General features: G+C 37.6%; 1 protein-coding gene across 1 annotated transcript in view; it reads right to left on the bottom strand.

The window, feature by feature from the left end:
- Positions 1–10,418, bottom strand: part of nav2b (neuron navigator 2b) — a 69,574-nt gene extending 59,156 nt beyond the window's left edge. Inside the window, exons 1-5 of the mRNA XM_079858596.1 lie at positions 9,967–10,418; positions 3,532–3,649; positions 3,007–3,059; positions 1,371–1,443; positions 1,036–1,288 (exon numbers count right to left, since the gene is read on the bottom strand). Of these exons, the coding sequence (XP_079714722.1) occupies positions 1,036–1,288; positions 1,371–1,443; positions 3,007–3,059; positions 3,532–3,649; positions 9,967–10,197 (728 nt within the window). The 5' untranslated portion in view covers positions 10,198–10,418. The remainder of the gene's footprint in view (positions 1–1,035; positions 1,289–1,370; positions 1,444–3,006; positions 3,060–3,531; positions 3,650–9,966) is intronic.
- Positions 10,419–25,234: the final 14,816 nt, after the last annotated feature.

Here is a 25,234-nt window from a genome sequence, read left to right as displayed (position 1 = left end):
TTGTGATGGATGATTAAGGGGATTTGGCCTTTGTGTTTCCTTATATTTAAACTCATGTGAAACACGAAGTCATAGCTGGACAGTTTCATGTCCCTAGTCACCCTGGTGTACTAAAAAAGGTAAATATTAATGGGAATATACTTCAGAGATATTTTACTCGTAAAAAATTCTAGGGGTGCCAATAATTGTGGCCAACGTGTTTTGGAGAAAAACATTTATTTCATAATGTGATTTCCCCCCACTTTCAATTCTTTTACTTCAATGAAAGGTTAGAATTTTGCACATTTTTTGAATGAAAGATCAAAAGGATAAACGATGCAGATTTATTTTTTACAGCCAGTTTTGATCATATTTACCAGGGGTGCCATTAATTGTGGAGGGCACTGTATGTGTGTGTGTGTGTGTGTATATATATATTTATACCATGGTCTGGGTGAATACTCGATTCTGATTGGCTGCAGGGTGTCCATTTAAAAGTGATAGAGGACACCTAGTAAATAAACCAGGTGTAAAAATCAAGTGTAACCAGTGAAACCAAGTTACTGTTTGTAAAAACTTTAGATTTCGATTGTAAAACTAATTAAAATTTAAACTAATGTTTTAAAAATGTGTTATTTGGCAAGTGACCATGGTATAAGCGAGTTAATGCCCTTCGAGGTGTCCATTGTCAAGTATTAATGGACTTCAGCGGAGTCCATTGCGCGTCGGACGGTTCACGCCTCCCTGTCGTCCATTAATACCTGAAAATGGACACCTCGTCGGGCATTAACCCTTACACACACATATATATATATAAAATTTGTAGAATAAGATTCTTGACGCATTGGACTTGCTGTGACCATGATGCCAACATATTACATTTTCAGATGCTCTCATACTGCTCTTCTTTTTCTAGAAGAGCTTCTTTTTCTAGAAAATAAAATTTCCTCCAACCAAATTATTTAAAGATTAAAAATTGATTTCTGATCTTTCAATCCAGCTGATATGTTGTCTGTCTATGAAGAAGCTATCCAGTAGATGAATTGAAAACAATACCTGGACTGCAGGTCTGTCTGTGTTTTCTGTGCACATGGGGAGGAGGTATAGTGTTGCTGGATAGGAGAAGGACAGGGAGAGCTCCGGGGAGAAGTGCGAGGAGGAAGGGCAGGACTGGCGCATCGGTGGGCCTGGTTGTTCTGGAGCATCTGAACATTGCTGGAGGCCTGTTTCAAAGTCTGCTGCTGCTGCCTGAAGCGCGACAGAATGAAGAAAAGGCCTAAAATGGCTTTCAGATTGCCGTTGCGGATCTCTGTGGTTTGGCAGAAAAAGAAAAGAATAGTGTTGACATCTTATTTCAAATATTATTGAGCATTAGTTAAGAGTCCGCTCACCTTCGGCACAAAGTCCCTTAATGTTCACTCCTTTAGCAGCCAGGAAGCACAGACAGGCATCAATGTTCTCAATCTGTTTGAGAGAGAAACACGGACATCCATCAAGAGCTTGCTGTCGGAAATCAAGCCTAATCATTTTCCCCTCGGTAAATGTGACCTCACCACGGCCGGTTTGCACACTTACTCAGGTGTACAGGAAACATAACCAAACAGATGGTGCTCAATAGGGAAGATTTGTGGTTTACAACCATGTGGGTCCATCCTGCGGTGTTCCTGTGACATTATAATGTAAATCCTGACCACTGGCGAGACGACGGACTACAGCATGCTGGTTAACACCAGGATTTTAAGGTCAACAAGACCTGCCATTGTCATCCCTGAGGTTGTTTCTTAAAGGGACAGTTTAACCAAAAATGGAAATTCCATCATAATATACTCACTCTCATCTGCAGTCATGTATATTCGACTTAAATGGAAGATGTTCAGCAAACAGTAAAATCTATGAATTATGGGATAATTTTCTTTTTGGATGAACTGCTAACCCTTAACACTAGCTTGTCCGGATTTAACGTTATTGAAGGGACAAGTGGATTTATTGAAGGGACAAGTGGATTTATTGAAGGGGCAAGTGAAAGAATTTTACTTGCCCGACCAGTCAGTTGGCTTAAAACTTTAGTGACAAAAAATAAGCATCGAATGAGTCTGATTTTATTCAACTTACATCCAGTTTAAAACAGCGATTGATAATGGTCTATTTCTGAAAACAAAACGCGCGCTGTTGAGGCTCGCGCTGCCATGATTGTGACTTTCGTGGAGAAATCAAAACAAATGAGCATAAAAGCACACAAAAAACACATACTGAGGTAAAAATTAAAAATGTTGAGTTATATATATTTATATAACTGAACATATGATATCCTCAAGTAACATAACACGACCAAGGAAGCTGTTTTGCTGAATATTATCACGACTGAAAATGTTACATTGATTTTATAGTTCAATAAGTAGTTAAAATTAGTTTAGCTACTTACATTTTAGACACAATATAGACTGTTTTGTTCTATTTCAATTTTCAACGACGAAAATGGTTCCAAAGGAAAGCAACACTCAGCGCGGTGTTTTGTTACTAAATGATTCAGTGTTTCGAACGAATCGTTTGAATGAGTGACTCAATGACTCACTCATTAAGACGGTCACTTGCCGCCACCTTTTGGCGGTTTAGTTTCATGTTTAAAAGTATCATTGCATTTTTTTCTTAGATGTATATTCAAATATTTATTTACATTATTAATCTCATAACATTATTAATTGCAGTTGTAATTTTGCTATGTACATTTTATAAAAGCCTTTATAAAAGTAAATAACGCCCTGGGGTAAATGTAAAAAATATGCAGATTTTAGTAAAAGCTGATGAAACAAAGGACAAGCACATGACAAGGCTTAAATGTCGAGGCCTGTCTACCATATTCTCAAAACTATCATTTTCAATATCTTCAAAATCAATATTTTGATCACTTCTTCACCAGATCCACCACCAAGTGACAGTGACATTCGATTGAGAGTTTGACATATTGTGGTTTGTTTCTTTTCCTATCACGCCGGACAGAAATTACGATAAACAAATTTTGAGTCTTACCATTTGAGAGCGACTCTCTGGGAATCCGTTGATATGGGCAATCTTCTCATTTGCTGAATGGAAAAAAGAAAACAGAGGCACTGAATTAAAGTAACACTATTTTATACCTGCTAGCTGGTTTTATGAACACATCATCCACTTGGAGTGGTCTTCAGGCTTTTGTATTTGTAATAGGAATGGGAATAGGAATGCGTATCCTCCTCTTGCATACATTTATTACATTTTGGCTTAATAAAATGTTCACAACTCAGTTTTGTAGCCTCATAAACCTTCACAAATTGGCCCTTTTCAGAACTGATCTCATAAAACAGCTTCAGAACACATTCAAAATAACAAAGGTGGTGAGTTTTCTTGATGCTTATGTGTGTCCATTTCTTTCCCAGCCCTCCTCCTCGAACTACTCATTATGGTTAGATTTACTGGTACGGTGGAGCAAAATTGTAGGTTTTATGTATTAACTTTTTCTGAAGGAAGAAGAGGGGTTTGTTGAAGTATGGAAAATGATTTTTATATCTTTAATCTTACCTACAACCTGAATGATTTCTGCCAACAAAACGCCATCGGCAACATCCTGTTGGAGGTCTTTAATCAGGCGTGTGTGTCCGGACTTGGCTAGGTAGTGGTTGGCCCAATCTGTATAAATCTATTCATCCAAAGAAAAATAGAGAGAGACAGAATGAGGAAAAGGCACTTAACATCTAACTCTGGGTTTAGAGCTTACATGGATGAAAGACAAATGCCACATTGTGGCCGATCAGCTACCATTTAAATATCAGAGTGTAGACAGGGAAATTTCCAAGAAAATTAATAAAAGCAAGCAGTCAAAAGGGTCTGGAATATCAGCTTGTACATCTAATTTAAAAAAAAAAGTGTTATACTTAAAACATCAACACACACAAAAAAATACAATTTAAACAGTAGTATGCTATCTTTAGAAACATATTTGATTTCATGATCAATTCATTTTTTGGATTAAAAATCGCAAAAATATGTAAATAATAATTATAATTATAATAATAATTGTTATTGTATTTGAATAAATATTTTTAAATGTTTTAAAACATTTTATATAAACAACGGAGGTCTGATGAAATTTTTATTGTTAAATATTTAAAAAATATAATATAATATAATATAATATAATATATATATATATATATATATATATATATATATATATATATATATATATATATATATATATATATATATATATTAGCACAAATTATAAATGAAAAAATGGCAGTCTGATCAAATATTATAATATTTGCTGTTGTTGTTTTGTGAATAAATATTTAAAGAAATAATTTAAATAAAACACAAAATTATAAATGGAAAAAAGTAGCAGTCTGAAAAAAATGTGGTTGTTACGGCTTCCAGACAATTTACCGTTCTCAAAAATGGTAGATCAACTTAGGCACATTGCATTGTGTGATACAGTATGTCATGTGTTCTGGTTATATAATACAGAATGAATTTGACATTTTATGCATACAATATATTTGAATACTGTGTCTGCTATACAATGCAAAATTAGCATGTGTTTTATGGTACTATGCAATTCCAAACATACTTGATGCCTTTCTATCCTCTATAAAATCATCATGCAACTACAAAAAGTGAGCATTGGGAGGCAGCAGAGTCTCAATAGGCCCCTAGAGGTCAGAAATGAAGAGTTGCAGGTGTTTTGTTGCTGGTCTAGCCATGTCTAAATGGGTCTAAATGGGACATAAGAACTGGTGTGACTGCCCATCATGCAGATCAGAGCTAAGCATGGACCATTTAAAACTGGAGCCACTGCTGGTTTTAATACAGAGACTCCTTGTGAGTTCTGCAGGGGGTTGTTTGTATTTCTGCCCACAGAGCCTGGAGAACCGCTCCACCCCTTCACTGTAAACAAAACCTCTAGGCTGCGGTGCACTTAGCATGTGGGAATAATAATCTTGAATAATAAAAACATAGGGGAAGAGGTATGAGTAACCAGGTTCCATGTTAACATGAAGATGCATTACGTGCGCAATTACATTTGAACAAATCAGCGTTTAGCCATCATGTTCTGTTTGGGGTCTAAAAGACCCCACATTCATTTTAATAACAAACATATTGGTTAATGATTTTTCGAAGAACTGTTAATAAACGTCATTACATTAATCAATCTCAAGTCAATCTCAACAAAAAAATGAGGGTTGAGATTCAAGATTAATCAACTGGTAGTGTTTTGATGGTCAATCGACATTGATGTTTTAATATTTTTTATATATTATTATAGGATTTATTGAAATATTGTTGTAGCTTTTATTTTTTATATTTTCAGGGTTTTCTTATAGTTTTTTAAAATATTTTATTTTAAATATAAAATATATAGGCTATATTGTATTTGTTTTAGGAAATTTATATCAGTTCAGCCAAAGCAACATTTTTAATTTTCATTTAAGTTGAAGATTTTCATCTAATATTTATATTTTATTATTTAAGCTTTATTTCAATTACTGAATTTTAATAGTTTACAATAACAACACTCACTGTAAAAAAGAAAAAGTTGGTTTAACTTAAAAAAGTAAGTTACCTGCATGGTTGCCTTAAACTTGCAAATATAAGAAACAGACCCCATTATGAGATAAACAGTTACAAGAAAATTATAGTTTTGAGATATAAAGGAGCAATGACAAGAAACAAAGTTGTAATTGTAAGATATAAAGTCACATTGCGAGATATGAAGTTGCAATTATGAGAAATAAAGTCGTAGTTGCGAGATATAAAGTGTCAACTGTGAGATATAGTCACATTGCAAGATATAAAGTTGCAAAAATAAGAAACAGTCCCAACTGTGAGATAAAAAGTTACAAGAAAGTTGTAGTTTTGAGACAATTACAAGAAACAAAGTTTTAATTGTGAGATATAAAGTTGCAATTACAAGAAACAAGTCACACTGCAAGATATAGTCGCAAGTATAAAAAAAAAATGTTAGATAAAAAGTTACAAGAAATTTGTAATAAAGTAGCCATTACAAAGTCGTAACTGTGATATAATGTCATACTGTAAAAATATAGTCGCAATTACTTGAAAATTCACATTGCAAGATATAGCCACAACTCTGAAGTATATGAGACACAAAGTTGCAATTGTGAGATATAAAGTTGCCATTAAGAGAAACAAAGTCGTAATTGTGATATATCAAGTTGCATTGCAAGAAACAAAGTGAACTCAAAATATTATGTTATCTAAACCAGATTAACTATCCAAGTTGATTTGACAAAATCATTTTTTTACAGTGCTGCTAAAAACAAGATACCTCCAAAAAAAAAAAAAAAAAAAAGGAGCACCATGGTATTACTATGGTTTTGTTGGACTTTTACCATGCTAATACCATTTGAAGTATCACAGACTTGGAGTACCATGTCACTACCGAATTTAAATATGAATACCGAATCAAAGTATGGGAAACTATGGTATTTGGACAAAATCACACTTTTTGTAAAACAGAGCAAACATGCCACACTGCATTTCTCCATTTAAGGTTCAAGATCGAGTTTTTAAAGATCTGCTCAATAAAACCCAAGCAATTCAATTTGTGCAGGACAATTTAGAGAGCAAAAAGTGGTCCCTAAACTTGTAATGGACTTTCCATTCCTTGTCTTTTTTGGTAATTCCATAATTTCCAAACACAAGACTAAAAGCAGATATTTAACAAACTAACTGCAATCATCACGTTGTTTTACAAGGCAACCAACCATGACTAATCCTCACACCAATGCTGTCCCAAAACACATTTAGTGCCATTTTCATTAATGTGTAGCATTTTCCAGCTTCCTGGCCAAAACAAAGAGGGACAGCAGTGCAGTGTGAGGGCATAGTATATTAGTAGTGTATGCTAAAGGGTGCCCACTATTGGCCTCTGGGATTGGTGTGTGTGGCATCCCATCCATATGGCCAAATGCCCACCTGCAGTGCGGCTCACCGCCACTAATGGAGCACTGTAGTAAAACCTCCATGACCGTGTCTATGTGTGCGTGTGCGCTGTAATTACAGGCCAACTGGCTGAGCTTTTCATTCTACCCCGCCACATGAAGAACTTGGCTCTTCGCTGCCTTCAAAGCTCGACTGAACGTATGAAGCTATATAAACACATGTACGCATACACACATAGACATAAACGTACACACCGCTGCCGTGGACCAAAAGAAGAACATTGCGACTTTTCATAGGCAATTTGCTTTGACCAGGTCAGCAGGATCTATTCTTACAAAGCATAATATTTTTAACATGTAAATGTATAAACACATGAGCTTTCAGCGGGAAGCTCTACAAACAGTAGTTACAATGGTGGTAATGTGGCCAAAGAGAAACTGTTTCGAAGACATGAATACAATGTACACAGCTGTTGTAGGTCAAGTCATGGTGGAATATGGGCACAAGCTTTACTCTGCAAAGTTTGAACTTCAACATGACAAACAAAAGCATTTTGCAGTTACAAATAAATGTTTTTTTTTTCTTTTCTGTTCATTAATATTCCAAAAACACAATTAACACCTTGCAAGCAAGCCTGTTTCCATCATACAGTAAAAAAACTTTTTTGTATAAATTTATATTGTGAGATATAAAGTTACAATTACAATAAACAAAACGTCATTGTGAGACATAGTCACACTATAAGAGAGAGGAGATTTAAAGGTCCTATATTGTCAAAACTGAAATTTCCTGGCTTTTTTCATGATAGCAGAGGTCTAGGGGCTATGAAACTACCATATACATTTCAAAACAGTCAATCCACAGACAAATGCACACAGCCTGCATAAAGTAGCTGTGCCTTTTCACGAGCCGTTGTGACTTCCGTATAAATGTGATGTCAGAAGTACTCAGTCACCGCCTTCAGTCACCACCCCGAGCACTGCCCACCATCAGGAAACTACATCATTGCACAGGCTTCCGAACAACATTAATATAAGAGAACAGTGGCTACGGTTTATTTATTCAGAAACGCCACAGCAATTTAGTTCGACCTTAACCGTCTGTTCTGCATATTTCACAAGTGACTGCTTCGTCAATCAGGCACAGTTCAATGCCGTTTTTTTAAAGAAGCTACTCCTCAAAGATGCTGCAGACCCTACAGCTCATAGTTAAACAAGTTTACCTTGGGCGTCAATTGCAGCATATGTGTTCTCGCGTTCTGTGAGCATCTTTGCACATTTACCACAAGTACACCTTTTACAGAAAAAGTAACATTGTAAAAGAAATTGTAACACGTCAACTTACTGTATCAGTAGGAAAGCAATAGTTACATAGCTTACTGCATTCGGTGTCTGTCTGCTAACGTTACATTATAAAGCAGTTAAGTGTTTCAAAATCAGTGTATAACTAGCTATTAACGTACATATTTTGGAGATTTAAATCGAATTTGACAAAAAAAATCTGAGTTTGTTTACAGACAGTTTAAATTAGCGTTAATGTTGCGTGCAGTATTGATGTAATGGTAATTATAATACTCTAACAATAACGAGGTGTTTGTCTCCTGTCGTCGCCGATTCGGGGTCTGAGTCCGGCTCGAACATATAAGGCCGGAGAACATTTCCCTCAGCAATGTCCATCATTACAGGTGTTTTATTTACCTTGCTTGTGAGCATCACCAAGCCACAGCAGGCTACAGCATACATGACCCTAGTTACCTGTGGTTGGCCTGGTCGTGCGTCACTCAGAAAACAACAGGCCAATCAGAAGAGAGACTCATGAATATTAATTGAAAAGGACAAAATCGACCTGTTCTTAGCAGAGCTCCTGAGAAAGGAGCTGTAAAAATATATTGGAATGGTTTTTGGTACTTATACCACAAATATATATTCTTAAGGACATCAAAACCTAAAATAAAACTTCAGAAAGGTGTACAATATGAGTCACAATTGTAAGTACGCAAGTATGAGAAACAGTCGCAAATGTCAGATCTAAAGTAGCAATTACAAGAAACAAAGTTGTAATTGTGAGACAAAGTCACATTGCGAGGCATAAAGTTGCAAATATAAGAAACAGACCCCATTATGCGATAAACAGTTACAAGAAATTTGTAGTTTTGAGATATAAAGGAGCAATGACAAGAAACAAAGTTGTAATTGTGAGATATAAAGTCACATTGCGAAATATGAAGTTGCAATTATTATAATTATAAGAAGTTGAGATTTTAAGTCACAATTGTGAGATATAAAGTTTCAATTATGAGAAACAAAGTCATAGTTGCGAGATATAAAGTGTCAATTGTGAGATATAGTCACATTGCAAGATATAAAGTTGCAAATATAAGAAACAGTCCCAATGATGAGATAAAAAGTTACAAGAAAGTTGTAGTTTTGAGATATACAGTAACAATTACAAGAAACAAAGTTTTAATTGTGAGATATAAAGTTGCAATTACGACTTTGCAGTCAAACTGCAAGATATAGTGGCAAGTGTAAAAAAAAAATGTTAGATAAAAAAGTTACAAGAAATTTGTCATTTTAACATATAAAGTAGCAATTACAAAGTCGTAACTGTGATATAACGTCATATTGTAAAAATATAGTCGCAATTACTTGAAAATTCACATTGTAAGATATAGTCGCAACTCTTAAGTATATGAGACACAAATTTGCAATTGTGAGATATAAAGTTTCCATTACGAGAAACGAAGTCGTAATTTTGATTTATCAAGTTGCATTGCAAGAAACAATGATTTGCACAATTACAAAATAAAAACCTGTTGTAGCCTGATATTTTTGAAGGTCTTTTAAAGGGTGCAAGACAATCAATAACAGTACTATAAAGATAACTGACCAAGTGGTCAATGCACAAATTATTAATTAATTTTTATTTATTTAATCAAAGTATAAAACTGTCTGTGTGGAATCAAACTATCCATACAAGGAAGATCATCTGTTAGAACATGAATCAATGCAACCACAAAGCCACATACAAATTAAGCATCAGTGTTCCAACCTGAGGGTCTCCTGATGTTTCTTTGGCATTCTGGTACTTTTTCTGTAAAGTTGCAGTGCCTTGACTTTGCTGTCTGTAGATGGGAGACTTCAAGGGGATGAGGCTGGGCTGGGTGGGCTTCAGTGGTCCATTCTGTTGGGTTGCTACCCTAGCTGGAATGGGTAGCGCGGTACCATGCACAGGTTTGGGCAATCCCGACTTCATCTTGGACGCGACTAGAATAGCAGGCATCTTCTTATCCTTTTACATTCAACCACGCACACGCTGGCACAAAGTTGTCTGGTTGCAGAGGCACAAGGCTCGGAGCAACCGCACACGCTGACTTAACAGCTGGAGCAATGCAGTGGGAAGTGTGTCCACAAACTCACATTCATGCAGCACTGGAAAGCTTGGCAGCACACAGACGTCTTGCTAAACCTTCTAATAATGTGATTTTCCCATGACAATCAGCCAAATCCTTCCCCGTCATCAGTATCTTCAGTGTTCTTCTTGTCCAATGAAGCTCTACTCCATATTCGACATGGGATCTGGACTCCGCCCGCCACCTGCTACTAGTCCCACAGCAGCGAGGAGTCGCCCAATATAGCTCTCTGGCAGGCAGAAATCACAGATAAGTGGGAAGCAGGCAGGATGCAATTTGTTGTCAGAGCAGAAGAAACCTACAGTTTGTACATGGAAGTGTAACCAGCCCCCAGATGCAGTGGCAGCAAGGCATGAGTCTCAAGCTTGAGAAGGATTAACAAGCCATTAGCAAGACAGCAGATGTGTCTTATGGGAAAACTCAACGCTAACACCCCTGGGTGACAGCCTAATCAGCCATAATATCTCTCTTCTCACCAATGCACCTGAGAAATGGACAATTAGCAAGCAAAGAAGAAAGTCTTGCTTTAGTTTATAGCTTTTAAAACTGTTTGATGCCACAAACCCAAAAATATTAAAGACAGTAGTATAAAGAGCCATTTATACTGTGGGGAAGTAAAAAAATATTATAAATTTGGAAAATACAAAAAATATTATCTGGAAAAATATTGATTTGACAATGTATCTTTTTCTACCCACAATTAAAGTACTGCTATATGTATAAACTTGAAGAGAAATAAAGCTAGGGCTATCAACATATTAAAATAATTGTGATTAATGTCATCCAAAGCATAATTTTTAAAGTGTAAAAAACATTATTATATTATATATTTTTAAAATAATTATAAAATAATTAATAAAAAACATAAAAATTAAAATTATTACAATATATGTATATGTATATATATATATATATATATATATATATATATATATATATATATATTATAATATTTAAATACAAATTAAAATGTTTAGATATTTAAAATGAGTATATATATATATATATATATATATAAATTATTAATAGATTAATCATTCAAATTATTATTATTATTATTATTATATAAATTTTCTCTGAACTTTTCTTGCAACCCCAATTTGAAAACCCCTCTCAGTCTAATTCTGTTCCAAGAAAATCCGAAATGGATACTTTTTTAACAATCTGGCTGTGTGATCATAACCAACTACAAGTACAAATAATTGAGGCAAAATGGTAAGGAGAATTGTTTGTTCTTGTTGTCATCTCAACAAAGCAATTTACCCACTGCCAAAAACATCTATTAGGCATGATTAAAATCAGCAAATGACCAAAACTGCCTCGAAGCCTAGTATTTTTACTTGCAGTTAAAATTTTGTATGCGGTTTTACCATGATTGAAATGTTAAGTCTCATTCGCCCTGTTTTTCGGCAGTCGCTGAATTCCCATGCCCGGTTGCGTTTCTAACAGCATGCTGAGAGAGGGAGTGTTTGGTTATTCACGCAGCCCGAGCCGAGGCTTTGGGAGGATGAAATTCTGTTGGAGCAGCAGTTTTGAGTGTCTGCAGATTGAACCCAATAATCCCTGTGGGGACGAGTGAAACCCACTGCCTCTCTGAAGCCTGGCACTGATGCATTGTTTCCTCAGAGAATCACTGTCCACTGACTCCAAAACTATGTTGAATGTGCAAAACTGAAGATGATGCCAGTCCAGCACGGATCTGGAAAACTGAAATATCAACTACTACCGAACAGATACGTGTCAGCCAGTGTTTTCTTATGAATTTGAGATATCACCCATTTTCAATGCTCTGTTTATCTCAACAGGTGCAAAAGAGACACATTTTATGAGTACTGCACCACCAAACCCTCCCTTCATTTTCCATTGGTTAAACAAACAGATATTTTTGCACCAATGTTGACGTGTTGGACTTGGATTCTCATTATACTCATTTCAGATCATTAAAACAGCACTGGGAATCAAGCAGAGGACACAGTAATAAACCTACCGCATGAATGGTGGGTGGTAGGTTGCAGGTTGCTAGGTTGAGGCTTTGGTAAACACACATGTGCAACCACAACACACAGCATGGGATCAGTTTTACAGACCCATGCAACAAGAATACTCCTTGAAGGCAAACTGCTTTTGGACGGCAACATCTACAGCAGTCGTACATGCCCAATCTATTTCACCCACATTTCACTTTTAAAATGAATTAATGTAGAATTCAGAAACCTGTGTTATTAGCACCACTGGTGGCCGTTAAGTGAACTGCAGCCAGCAAATTATTGCGCTCCAGACTGAACATGATTCAATGCCATGAGATACTCACAGTGAAGTTCTTTTTAGTATGCTTAAAAGTAAAACAAAGTTGGAAATACCTTTGCAGCTATATATATATATATAAGAAAGACTCTCGGGAGCACACGTGGATGGATGGATGGATGGATGGATGGATGTTCAAAATGCCACTAGATTCACCGCCCTGGGAAATTTAATGATGTTATTTAAATATCATTACACAGCACAGAAATACTCAAATTAAAAACTAAAACTAATTAAAAACACTGAAGAAAAAAAAAAAAAGAAACTAAATGGAAAGGACAAGCTAAAAAATAATACAATTTTAACTAAATTCAAAACAATGCAGTAACAAGACTGATTGTAATCAAATTTCTTTTACTTTATCCACTATCTTGGTGTGATTTTTTACTAGTCACAATGCAATCTCTATGAATGATATATATACACTGGCTTAAAATCTGGCCAAAATTAGGTATCATAAAACCTTCTGGACAGCTACGATGACTTAAAATGCTGCTTATGTGGGCAGGTTGTGGAACAGCAAATTATCATATTTTCTCTTTAAGACCAGAGAATGTCCATGCACACCACAGGGGGGGTCATCTGACGTTGACTGTCAAACTCTTCACTAAAGTTAGCCTTTAAACAGAGCCCAAGAGAAGCAGCTTATTCCATATGGTCACTTGTTGTGAGTGGACATCTGCCCACTTCACACTCAATACGTTTCTGCGGACAGAGCGTGCCAGGTTACTTCTTAGGTCACAGTAACCTTAAACTGTAAGGACAGGTAGGTTGACATCACGCTGGTCTCGGGATGGACAATGAACATGCTGAACATTGTGTTTAGTACTAGCCTGTTAAAAGTGTAACAGTGTACAACTTTATGAAAGTAGTAAGCTATCACCATGCTACACTCTTAAAAATAAAAGTTATTTAAATGGCATCGATTAGTGGTTCAACAGATCACAAAACTCACGGTTCGGATCATATTACGCTTTTTGAGTAAAGGGTCGGATAATTTTTTGAAAAAAATAAGGACAAACACACAAACTACAAGCACAGATAAATATAACAGTTACAAATAAAGTAAGGTCTAACGTTAGTATTCAGGTACAGAAATGTAATAATTAGGCTTGGAATACTTGCTGAGATTGGTATTTTGACATCATTTTGTGACTGTGTGAACATAACAGCGCACAAGTACTGAATTGAGTTCTCTTTTGCCTCTTCTTTCACTGGAATGGTTTAAAATCACTTGAATTTGTAAACTAAAACGTGCAAATGAGAAAATTTCACTCTATGATGGTTAAACTTTGCGATTAATCACATGCGTGCCGAACCATGGGTCCTGGACTGTACGGATCACGAATCAACTACATTCAATTTAACCCCAAGCATCGATGGTTCCATGAACAACCTTTAGCATCCATGAAAACTTTCCATTGCACAAAAGGTTGCTTATAGTGAAAATAGTTTCTTTAGATCATTTTAAAAATATCTTCACACTAAGACAAAATGGTTCTTTTAAGAACTGATCACTAAAAGGTTCTTTGGGCGACCAAAACTGGTTCTGCTACGGCATCACTCGTGAAAACTCACTTTTGGACCAATTTGAACCAGAGGCCATCCATGGATCCTATCAGACAAAAGTGTGTGCAGGATGTGAAACAGACACACCACTTCAGCAAATCTCCACAGTGCTGGACAGTCACAGGACTATCAGCTACACTCTTGCTGACAGAAACAGAATCACGTCCGGATCCAAAACTATGCAGGCACTTTGAGGTATATCTTCATGCACACGTGCACACACACACACACACACACTCCCATTCCTGTTAATAATTCAGAACAAAAATATCAAATTCTCCCAACATTTTTGCACTATGCAGTATATATGCTGTCCACAACTGATCAACACAAAACAGTATATTCAGGCATATTCTGCAATATGTCCAACTTTAAACGAGTGCATGGCCAAAGTCAGCCGCACATTGACAGTGGCAAGCTTCTGCTGAACAGGATGCAGACCCAGAGATAGTGATACACTATCAGAGAATGACTGATGCCAAAAGCGGTCCATACTGCTTTTTAAAACCTATTCAGAGACGTGCTATAGTTATATAGTTGTTATATCATAAATTCTTTTGAATGGTAGTGTACTTTGAAAGTGTTCCTTAGATCTTATTCCACTGAAAAAAATATTTTATTCTACTGAAGTAGATATTTTAAAGGTAGTTGGCTCTTCATCAATCAATCAATCAATCAGCCTTGATAATGAATTTTAAAGATGTGTCCACTACCCAAAGTAGTCCTCACCAGCAAAAGAGGGTTAAACATAGATTTTGACCTAGTAAATTCAGGGTCATTGTGGAGATCTATTCCACCCCATGCATTTCCTTTCACAAGCTTGGTGAGAAGCAGCAGACGGACTCTTGGAACGGCAGTTTATTCCACTTTTCCAAGCCAATGATCAGATTACAGTTTGCATGCCCAGTCAGCAAACAATCTTGTTACTGGCTTATATGCTGGGTTCAGAGACAGGAAGATCACACCTTCTGAGGGATCACAGTTAAATACATTGCCCTTCATGTCAAACATCAACAGTGGTCATACAATGTTCATGTAAATAACCTTTCAAGCAATAAATACGTGTGATTTCAATCACAAATGAAATGTGGGTGAGTAAATTACCTTTTTAACTTTGGGTTGACATTCAGCAAGAGCCTCTCAAAATTATTTGACTATAATTTCGTAAATGTTCTCTTCCACAAAACAGTTCAAACGGAGATGAAGAAAAAGGACAAAGGAGGAGTCTCGGCTTTAACATGGTGTTTCCAAAGTAAATGAATGTGTTGTTTTGCTCAGAATCAACCACAGAAGGTCACGTCGTCACACCAAACACCACCTGCTTCTGAATCCTCTTACCAAAACCACACATCTCCAGCTCAGTCTGCAGTCAGCAGTGATAAGCAACATTCACAAACTGCTAATAGCATAAGGGCATTAGTGACATATCACACAAGATTAGCATCTTAGCCTAATGCCTGTTAGCATGTACACCCGAGCCATGCTAGCAGAGGTTGAATCTGTGAAAACACTTGCTTGTTGTGATGAGCTTGAAAACAAACTGGAACTTATTAACACTATAGATCAACCTTGAAAAACAATGTTCAAGATTTTATATAATAGTACTCATTAGTAGAAGTACTCATTATAAAATGTACTCATTTACAAAAATAAAATGAATATAACATTTAATAAAATAATATAAATTATTTATAAAGTAGCAAATAAATAAGATATCTTGCATGAGATATCTTGTATACAACTGCGTATTCGAATGAAAATTCAAACCACAAGTTTAATTGCAACAAACTTCATACGGATGGGTATGACTCTATACCTGGGCTCAAACCTGATGTGTTACCAGCTTAGAGAGCACCAGGCTATCACAACTCACATATAGTATGCATTACTCATCAATACATGTACACTGTGCCATTTAAAGGGGTACTTCACCTCTGGAAAGATGAATGTGTATTTAAAATAGGTCATTTATGTAGAAGAAATGTGAAATTATTTTTGAATTTGGAGCTTTCTAGACTGAGAAAAGCCAGAAAATGTATTTTTGGCTTATGTGGATGAAAGACAACAACTCCCAGAATGCACTTGCTTCGCTGCCCTACGAGGCCACTCCCAAGCCACGCCTACCGGTAAGAAAGTGCAGTTGAAAACAACAAGGCTAGGCTACTAGTGAGACTCTGTGACGAGTTTGCCCGGGATTTCGAGATCGCCCAAAATGTCCGGGATTCGGCTTTTGCGTTCTACAGTCGCCATTCATTATGTTTACTGTGGCGAGCAGGACTACTAGGCTGGTGTGATTACTGAGACGCACCGGTCTCGTATCTCTCACAGAGGAGCGGGAATTTTCTTAGCAATGTTAAAACGCACATCAACCGATCACTTGTTTAGCGTTCATGTAAAAACTACATTCAGATTCACCAATCGGAATGAATTCAGTTAGATTGAAACAAAAGGTGTGCATGTAAACAATGAATGGCGACCGCATAAAGCAAAAGCTGAATCCCGGACATTTCGGACGATCTCGACGGCCGGTGTCATGTCCGGGAAAAAGAGGATGGTAACCCCTACTACTCAGCTTTCTCATACCACTCAGCTTTCTCCACAGAACAAGAGCCTGCTAGCTTAGCTTTCAAAGAAAGACGGCTGATACTATGTGTACATTCTGTGAGTGAGATCCCGCCTCCTATGGGCGGGTTGAAAACATGCGGGACAGCCCCTACTACTGGCTGTAGTCTTTAGCCTCTGGCCAAAAAATCCTCCGATGACGCAAAATTACAATTTTTGCGTCAATGGAGGATTTTTTCCAGACAAAAAATACATAAATCTCTCGTCTCAGGGGGATATGAGGGTGGAAAGCACGGTAATTCGAAAATACTACAGGTTTTCTACTAATACAAAGCTTAATGCTAAATCCTGAAGTATCCCTTTAAAAGAGAATGGGAGATGTTACTCAACTGAAATCTATCTTTATGGTTTACGGCACTTCTACACTCCCTGAATGGCCTTCCTTTCTAAGCTAGGAGGAGGTCAAAGCCTTGAGCAGTGCTGCTTGAACTGTGAGAACATGCAAGGAGGTATAAATAGAAGGAGATAGAGAAGAGAATCACAGTGGCACACGACATGAGACACAGTTGGCCTGGAGGAAGCAAACGTGTGAAACAGGAACACACACGGAACAATGCCTCTGATAAGACGAGGTGTCTGAGGGACCCGAGATTGTGCTCTTCTCACTCCCATTGGGGAGATAAGGCGCAAGCAACTGCAATGAGATAAATAGTTGCTTCCTTAAAGAAACAATGCTGAAAGCTTAAGCATTCTCCTCAGAAACTTCTAGAAATGAATACACCACTTAGAAAATCTCCAAATTGTCTCATTTAGGTGGTTTGAAAAGGTTTGAATTAGAGGAAAGGAAGAACACATGTTAAATCAATTGCCTACAGAGCCAGATAGAAATAAAAACAAACCATCCGATTAATGTCATATTTGGGGCTGTTCAATTGTAGACTTCTTTGCTGCCAGATCCTCATGGCTTTGATATCTGGTTAAACACACACCCGCTTCTAGACTCCGCAGTCCAACTTAACACTAATAGCAGGAAACACACAAAAACCCAAAAAACACATCAACCTGTGTGATGTCACTCATCCCCAAAATATTCTGAGCTCATGGCAAAATGAACCAGAATATACCAGCCTACATGCAACCACTGGGACAAATTAAGTCAGGAACTACTTTAGGAAGTACTTTTTCAAGCCTTTTACTGTAGTGAGTTAGCGGTGGGATTATCACATAAATGTGGCAATGATTCCAGAATATTCAGCAAGAAGTAAAAACTGTAACTTGATTTTTACATTGCAAAACTCACCACTACAATGCCTGAGTGTTGTAAAAAAAATATAATAATAATATTTGAAAATAATAATAATAATTCAATAAATATAGGTATAGACTGGGTCCCTTCTTCAACATCTGGATATTTTTTAAATTTAAACATTTTAAAATTCAGGCAGAAATTGTAGATTTAGAAATTGTAGAATATTAAGTCATTAACATTTTAATATTGTATAATATCAGAAAATAAATAAATCAATACCCACCTTACTAAGCACACTTAATTTTGGAAACCTATAGATGTTATCTTCTCTTGAAACGCAATGAAGTGGTCATTTCCAATGGTCTAATTCTAATAAGTTAGGAAGCTAACCCCAATTATTTTAGCCTGACTTTTTTTAATATATGAACCCAAACCCTAAGTGTAAGCTTAAAGGCATTTTCAGTTTGAGTCAAGTGGTATTTAAAACCAGTCATAGAGAATAATCATTACCTTGGCAGTAAATGTGCAATTTGCAGCAGTGCTGCCACCTACTGTTAGACTGACCCCATCACAGCAAAGGGCAGTAACATGCTTTTTGTTTAAATACTTATAAAAACAGTGTTCAAATACCACATGAGACAGCAAAACTTTCTCCTGCTCTCACAAAGACATCAATGTCACTTTTGCAAGGGAATATACTTTGGATTTGAACTGCAAGTGCTTTGCTTCACTTAAAATGAAAGGCTGCAAATATAAAATAAAAAATGCAACTAAATGTTACACTGTGATCAGGCATTGATGTAAGTGAACTAATCACTCACAGTGAAACTATTCAATTGAATACCATCTGGGGGTCTTTGAGAGGCTTGTGTTCAGCAGCCCCTTACTCTGATTGTGAGGCGTTTCTGAGACTGCATCTATTATTTAGAGAAGCAAAGCACGGATGGGGGAGGTTTGCCCTTTGAAAACACACCACTGTCATGAGGTGGTCTTCACACCCTCAGTCCCAGTCACTTACTTATTAAAAAGCCACATTCTCGTTTCTCCACAAAGAAAGATGGAGGACGAATGGATGAAAGAGGGTTAAAATAGATACGTTTGAACAGTAGTCTATATTAGATGGGTAGTTTGAAAACTTATTCTTACTTAATTTCTTTATTACATTTAGGGTGAATTCAGGTAAATCAGGCCAGTTTTGATATAACCAAAGTACACACATTCACCTGAATTCACCCTATACTTATCTGCATGCATCTGATCTTATCCAGTGTGCTTCAATAGCATAAAAGATTAGCGGGTTAAGAGACAATAGCAAAGCCAAAGGCAGAGTTAAAAGGAAAGAAAACTCAGCTGCCTGAGTCTATCAGAACACCAGTCATCTCCCATCACATCACTGGGGCCATTTACAGTACATTGTGCCACTGAGCTTCCAGCTCAAAGGAAGGACAAAAAGAAATAGAACAGAAATAAGCAGGGGAACAGGATCTGCTAAGAAAGACTTGGAATCTCCTTATCATAAAATGTTTACGACTCTTAAATTCCAATGGATTCCAGACAGACATAACATGTCTATCATAAAAATGATAATGCAAAAAAAAGTAGATGCAATGATGCACAGATAAGTATAAGTATAGTATGCATCTCATTCTGCTTTTTTAAACTCCAGGGAATTTTTTTGTATTATTGTGAAGATTAAAATAAATGCAATTCAATTTAAAACCAGGATGTAATATTTTGCATCTGATGTGAAACCAATTTGAATTCAAACACTGTTGAGATGAAATGAACAAAAGATTTCCACAATGCAATAGTGGGTAGTCATTCACCTAATTTAACCCAAACTGCATCTGATGGTATTCTAAAGAAAAAAAAGTGAATTAGCATTACAAAAGATAAATGAAGAGGTCACAAAAGTGTCCTATAGAGAATGTTATCCAATGGCACAGCAAGAGAAGACGATGTTTAATAAAGAAACAGTTCAGCCAAAAATGATTATGGTCACTTTTAAGGTGTTAATGCATCTTTGCATTGAAGCATTTGAAGCTCCGGTGTCTCTTATATTGTAAATGCATAGAAAAAGGAACTAGTGTCTTTTTTTTGCACAGAGTAAATACGAAACAACATTAGAGTGAGTATTACGATGACAGAATTATGAACATTATGACAACAGAATTTTCAATTCTTTCATTAATTACTCACCCTCATGTCATACCAAACCCATAAGTGACAGCTTACACAACTACCACTTTGATGCTTCAAAAAGTTCATAAAGAGATTGTAAAACTAATCCATATGAATTTAGTGGTTTAGTCCAAATTTTCAGATGAGACACGATCGCTTTATATGATGAACAGATTATTTTATTCACATATAAACATTGATCAACGAACATAAACAGAAGCTTAACCAAACCTGTTTGATACACAATAACAAATCTCTTGCAGAAGCTCAAACGTGCTGCGTAACACGAGAATGAACCTCATTGGTTCTTGTGGAAGCTCAAACGTGCTGCGTAACACGAGAATGAACCTCATTGGTTCTTGTTGAAGCTCAAACGTGCTGCGTAACACGAGAATGAACCTCATTGGTTCTTGCGGAAGCTCAGACGTGCTGCGTAACACGAGAATGAACCTCAGTGGTTCTTGTTGAAGCTCAAACGTGCTGCGTAACACGAGAATGAACCTCATTGGTTCTTGCTGAAGCTCAAACGTGCTGCATAACACGAGAATGAACCTCATTGGTTCTTGCTGAAGCTCAAACGTGCTGCGTAACACGAGAATGAACCTCATTGGTTCTTGCGGAAGCTCAAACGTGCTGCGTAACACGAGAATGAACCTCATTGGTTCTTGTTGAAGCTCAAACGTGCTGCGTAACACGAGAATGAACCTCATTGGTTCTTGCGGAAGCTCAAACATGCTGCGTAACATGAGAATGAACCTCATTGGTTCTTGTAGAAGCTCAAACGTGCTGCGTAACACGAGAATGAACCTCATTGGTTCTTGCGGAAGCTCAAACATGCTGCGTAACACGAGAATGAACCTCATTGGTTCTTGCGGAAGCTCAAACATGCTGCGTAACATGAGAATGAACCTCATTGGTTCTTGTTGAAGCTCAAACGTGCTGCGTAACACGAGAATGAACCTCATTGGTTCTTGCGGAAGCTCAAACATGCTGCGTAACACGAGAATGAACCTCATTGGTTCTTGCGGAAGCTCAGACGTGCTGCGTAACACGAGAATGAACCTCAGTGGTTCTTGTTGAAGCTCAAACGTGCTGCGTAACACGAGAATGAACCTCATTGGTTCTTGCGGAAGCTCAAACGTGCTGCGTAACACGAGAATGAACCTCATTGGTTCTTGCTGAAGCTCAAACGTGCTGCGTAACACGAGAATGAACCTCATTGGTTCTTGCGGAAGCTCAAACGTGCTGCGTAACACGAGAATGAACCTCATTGGTTCTTGCGGAAGCTCAAACATGCTGCGTAACACAAGAATGAACCTCATTGGTTCTTGCGGAAGCTCAAACGTGCTGCATAACACGAGAATGAACCTCATTGGTTCTTGCTGAAGCTCAAACGTGCTGCGTAACACGAGAATGAACCTCATTGGTTCTTGCGGAAGCTCAAACGTGCTGCATAACACGAGAATGAACCTCATTGGTTCTTGCTGAAGCTCAAACGTGCTGCGTAACACGAGAATGAACCTCATTGGTTCTTGCGGAAGCTCAAACGTGCTGCGTAACACGAGAATGAACCTCATTGGTTCTTGCGGAAGCTCAAACGTGCTGCATAACACGAGAATGAACCTCATTGGTTCTTGCGGAAGCTCAAACGTGCTGCATAACACGAGAATGAACCTCATTGGTTCTTGCTGAAGCTCAAACGTGCTGCATAACACGAGAATGAACCTCATTGGTTCTTGCTGAAGCTCAAACGTGCTGCGTAACACGAGAATGAACCTCATTGGTTCTTGCGGAAGCTCAAACGTGCTGCATAACACGAGAATGAACCTCATTGGTTCTTGCTGAAGCTCAAACGTGCTGCATAACACGAGAATGAACCTCATTGGTTCTTGCGGAAGCTCAAACGTGCTGCGTAACACGAGAATGAACCTCATTGGTTCTTGCTGAAGCTCAAACGTGCTGCATAACACGAGAATGAACCTCATTGGTTCTTGCTGAAGCTCAAACGTGCTGCATAACACGAGAATGAACCTCATTGGTTCTTGCTGAAGCTCAAACGTGCTGCATAACACGAGAATGAACCTCATTGGTTCTTGCTGAAGCTCAAACGTGCTGCGTAACACGAGAATGAACCTCATTGGTTCTTGCGGAAGCTCAAACGTGCTGCGTAACACGAGAATGAACCTCATTGGTTCTTGTTGAAGCTCAAACGTGCTGCGTAACACGAGAATGAACCTCATTGGTTCTTGCGGAAGCTCAAACATGCTGCGTAACATGAGAATGAACCTCATTGGTTCTTGTAGAAGCTCAAACGTGCTGCGTAACACGAGAATGAACCTCATTGGTTCTTGCGGAAGCTCAAACATGCTGCGTAACACGAGAATGAACCTCATTGGTTCTTGCGGAAGCTCAAACATGCTGCGTAACATGAGAATGAACCTCATTGGTTCTTGTTGAAGCTCAAACGTGCTGCGTAACACGAGAATGAACCTCATTGGTTCTTGCGGAAGCTCAAACATGCTGCGTAACACGAGAATGAACCTCATTGGTTCTTGCGGAAGCTCAGACGTGCTGCGTAACACGAGAATGAACCTCAGTGGTTCTTGTTGAAGCTCAAACGTGCTGCGTAACACGAGAATGAACCTCATTGGTTCTTGCGGAAGCTCAAACGTGCTGCGTAACACGAGAATGAACCTCATTGGTTCTTGCTGAAGCTCAAACGTGCTGCGTAACACGAGAATGAACCTCATTGGTTCTTGCGGAAGCTCAAACGTGCTGCGTAACACGAGAATGAACCTCATTGGTTCTTGCGGAAGCTCAAACATGCTGCGTAACACAAGAATGAACCTCATTGGTTCTTGCGGAAGCTCAAACGTGCTGCATAACACGAGAATGAACCTCATTGGTTCTTGCTGAAGCTCAAACGTGCTGCGTAACACGAGAATGAACCTCATTGGTTCTTGCGGAAGCTCAAACGTGCTGCATAACACGAGAATGAACCTCATTGGTTCTTGCGGAAGCTCAAACGTGCTGCATAACACGAGAATGAACCTCATTGGTTCTTGCTGAAGCTCAAACGTGCTGCATAACACGAGAATGAACCTCATTGGTTCTTGCTGAAGCTCAAACGTGCTGCGTAACATGAGAATGAACCTCATTGGTTCTTGTAGAAGCTCAAACGTGCTGCGTAACACGAGAATGAACCTCATTGGTTCTCGCACGTCAAGCAAACATGCTTGAGCTTCCGTTCACCACAACTGATGAGTGAGATGATGAATGTTTATGAATGTTTAAGTGCATGGGCTTCTCTAAAACTGTTTGGATGCCCAGAAAGTCAGATTTCAGAAAAAAAAAAGGAAAAAGAAAAAACTGTCAATAGATTTAATAGTAAATTAGGACTGAATAGAAAATTCATCTTTGTATTTCAATGCTGTTTTTACTCACCTCGAAGCAACTTCACCAAAAAAAGACTGATTATCTAAAATGACATCAATGCACCTATTGGTTCAACAAGGTTACTCGTAAACTTTTCAACTTTCAGTCTTCAATGAATAATAGTGAAAATACTGTATGTCAGAGTTTAATATGAATATATACACTGGACCACATTCTCTGTTACTAAGTACAGGTGAACCAACAACTCAAACAACTGAAAAATTGTGCATTGAAAAACTTAAAAGACATAAAAGCAAACCACAAACTTCAAAATGTTGAACTTCAGCCCAGTGTAACCTGATTGGGCGAGTGCCTGGAATAGAAAGCTAAATCAGAACAGCTCACATGTGCATCTAACAAAGTTTAGCGAAATGAACTTTAGCTTTGCTAGTCAGTCAGGCCAGTAGAGCCTAATGTCTACTGGCAAGCTCGTCTTCATTGAGAAGGAGGACTTTGGACAATTCTTCGTTCCTCATGGCCCCTATAAAGTGATTAGATTCCGTGTCAGTGGAACCAGTTAATGGCGATGACAGGGCTAACAGTGAATTAACACACAAGTCCACAGGCCGAGCTAAGCTCAGTCGTGAAAGAAAAGCATTCAGAGGGGGGTGATTGGGAGGGCTTCAACAATTTAATCTGGATTTATGTTGCAGACCTCAGTGGAAATTTTTCCTGGAAAACCACACATAGATATAAATGGTTGCTATAAAATCAACATCTCTTTTTAATTCAGAGAAATGGGGTATGCCAAGGGTTGGTGAGAACAACCTGTTCTTTGTTGAACTGTCAAGTCGTGACACCCTTATCATCATAATGAATGTGCAGCTGCACTGCAGGTGAACTGAGCAAACACTCATTCTTTATTGACCACAGAAGGAGGGAAAAATCTGAAGATGAATGTTTCATCCATTCTACAAGCAATAGAACATGCCAGTATGCAGTGACCCTAAAAAGTATTCTGACATGTAAGCTATGCTTAATAATATTAGTATTTGACATCACATTTAAGCATGATTTTTAATTAAATGTTCTCAAGGTAATTTTTTGTCCATATATATACACACACACACACATATATATATACACACATATACACACATATATATATATATAAATAAATAATCATACTACCTACTAATCATGACTAATCATAAACCTAGTTCATCCAGACAATTAGCCTGGCATACGTCAGGAGAGATTTGAGTCTGATTCTTTATGATGTTTAAGTTCCTACGAGGGCCTCTAGGTCCGTCTAACACCCAGCAAATCATTAGATCTAATCACCCTCACTTATCATGGCAAATTAACTAATGGATTTGACAGTGAACATGGAATGTGGCTTCTTCAAAGCACGAGCAGGGATGGTGCCCCAGCTGTTCGAATATAGGCATCTGGGGTACCAGTGTCAATAGAAACTCTCCATAGACCATATGGATCTCGTGCTGCTTGAGCATTCACTTTAAATTATTCTAAGCACATGTTTTGGAATATTTAGTGAATGAAGGCTCTGGAATTGCCATCCATGTGGAAACTACTAAGTATTTGATGTATTTGTTTATTAAATGTATAGTTCACCAAGAAATAACAGTTCTGTCATCATTTACTCA

The sequence above is a fragment of the Squalius cephalus genome, assembly GCF_949319135.1.
Source record: "Squalius cephalus genome assembly, chromosome: 23".
Classification (NCBI taxonomy): Eukaryota; Metazoa; Chordata; class Actinopteri; order Cypriniformes; family Leuciscidae; genus Squalius; species Squalius cephalus.
The sequence above is the reverse complement of the archived record's forward strand: the minus strand, read 5'-3'. Positions and strand labels throughout refer to the sequence as shown.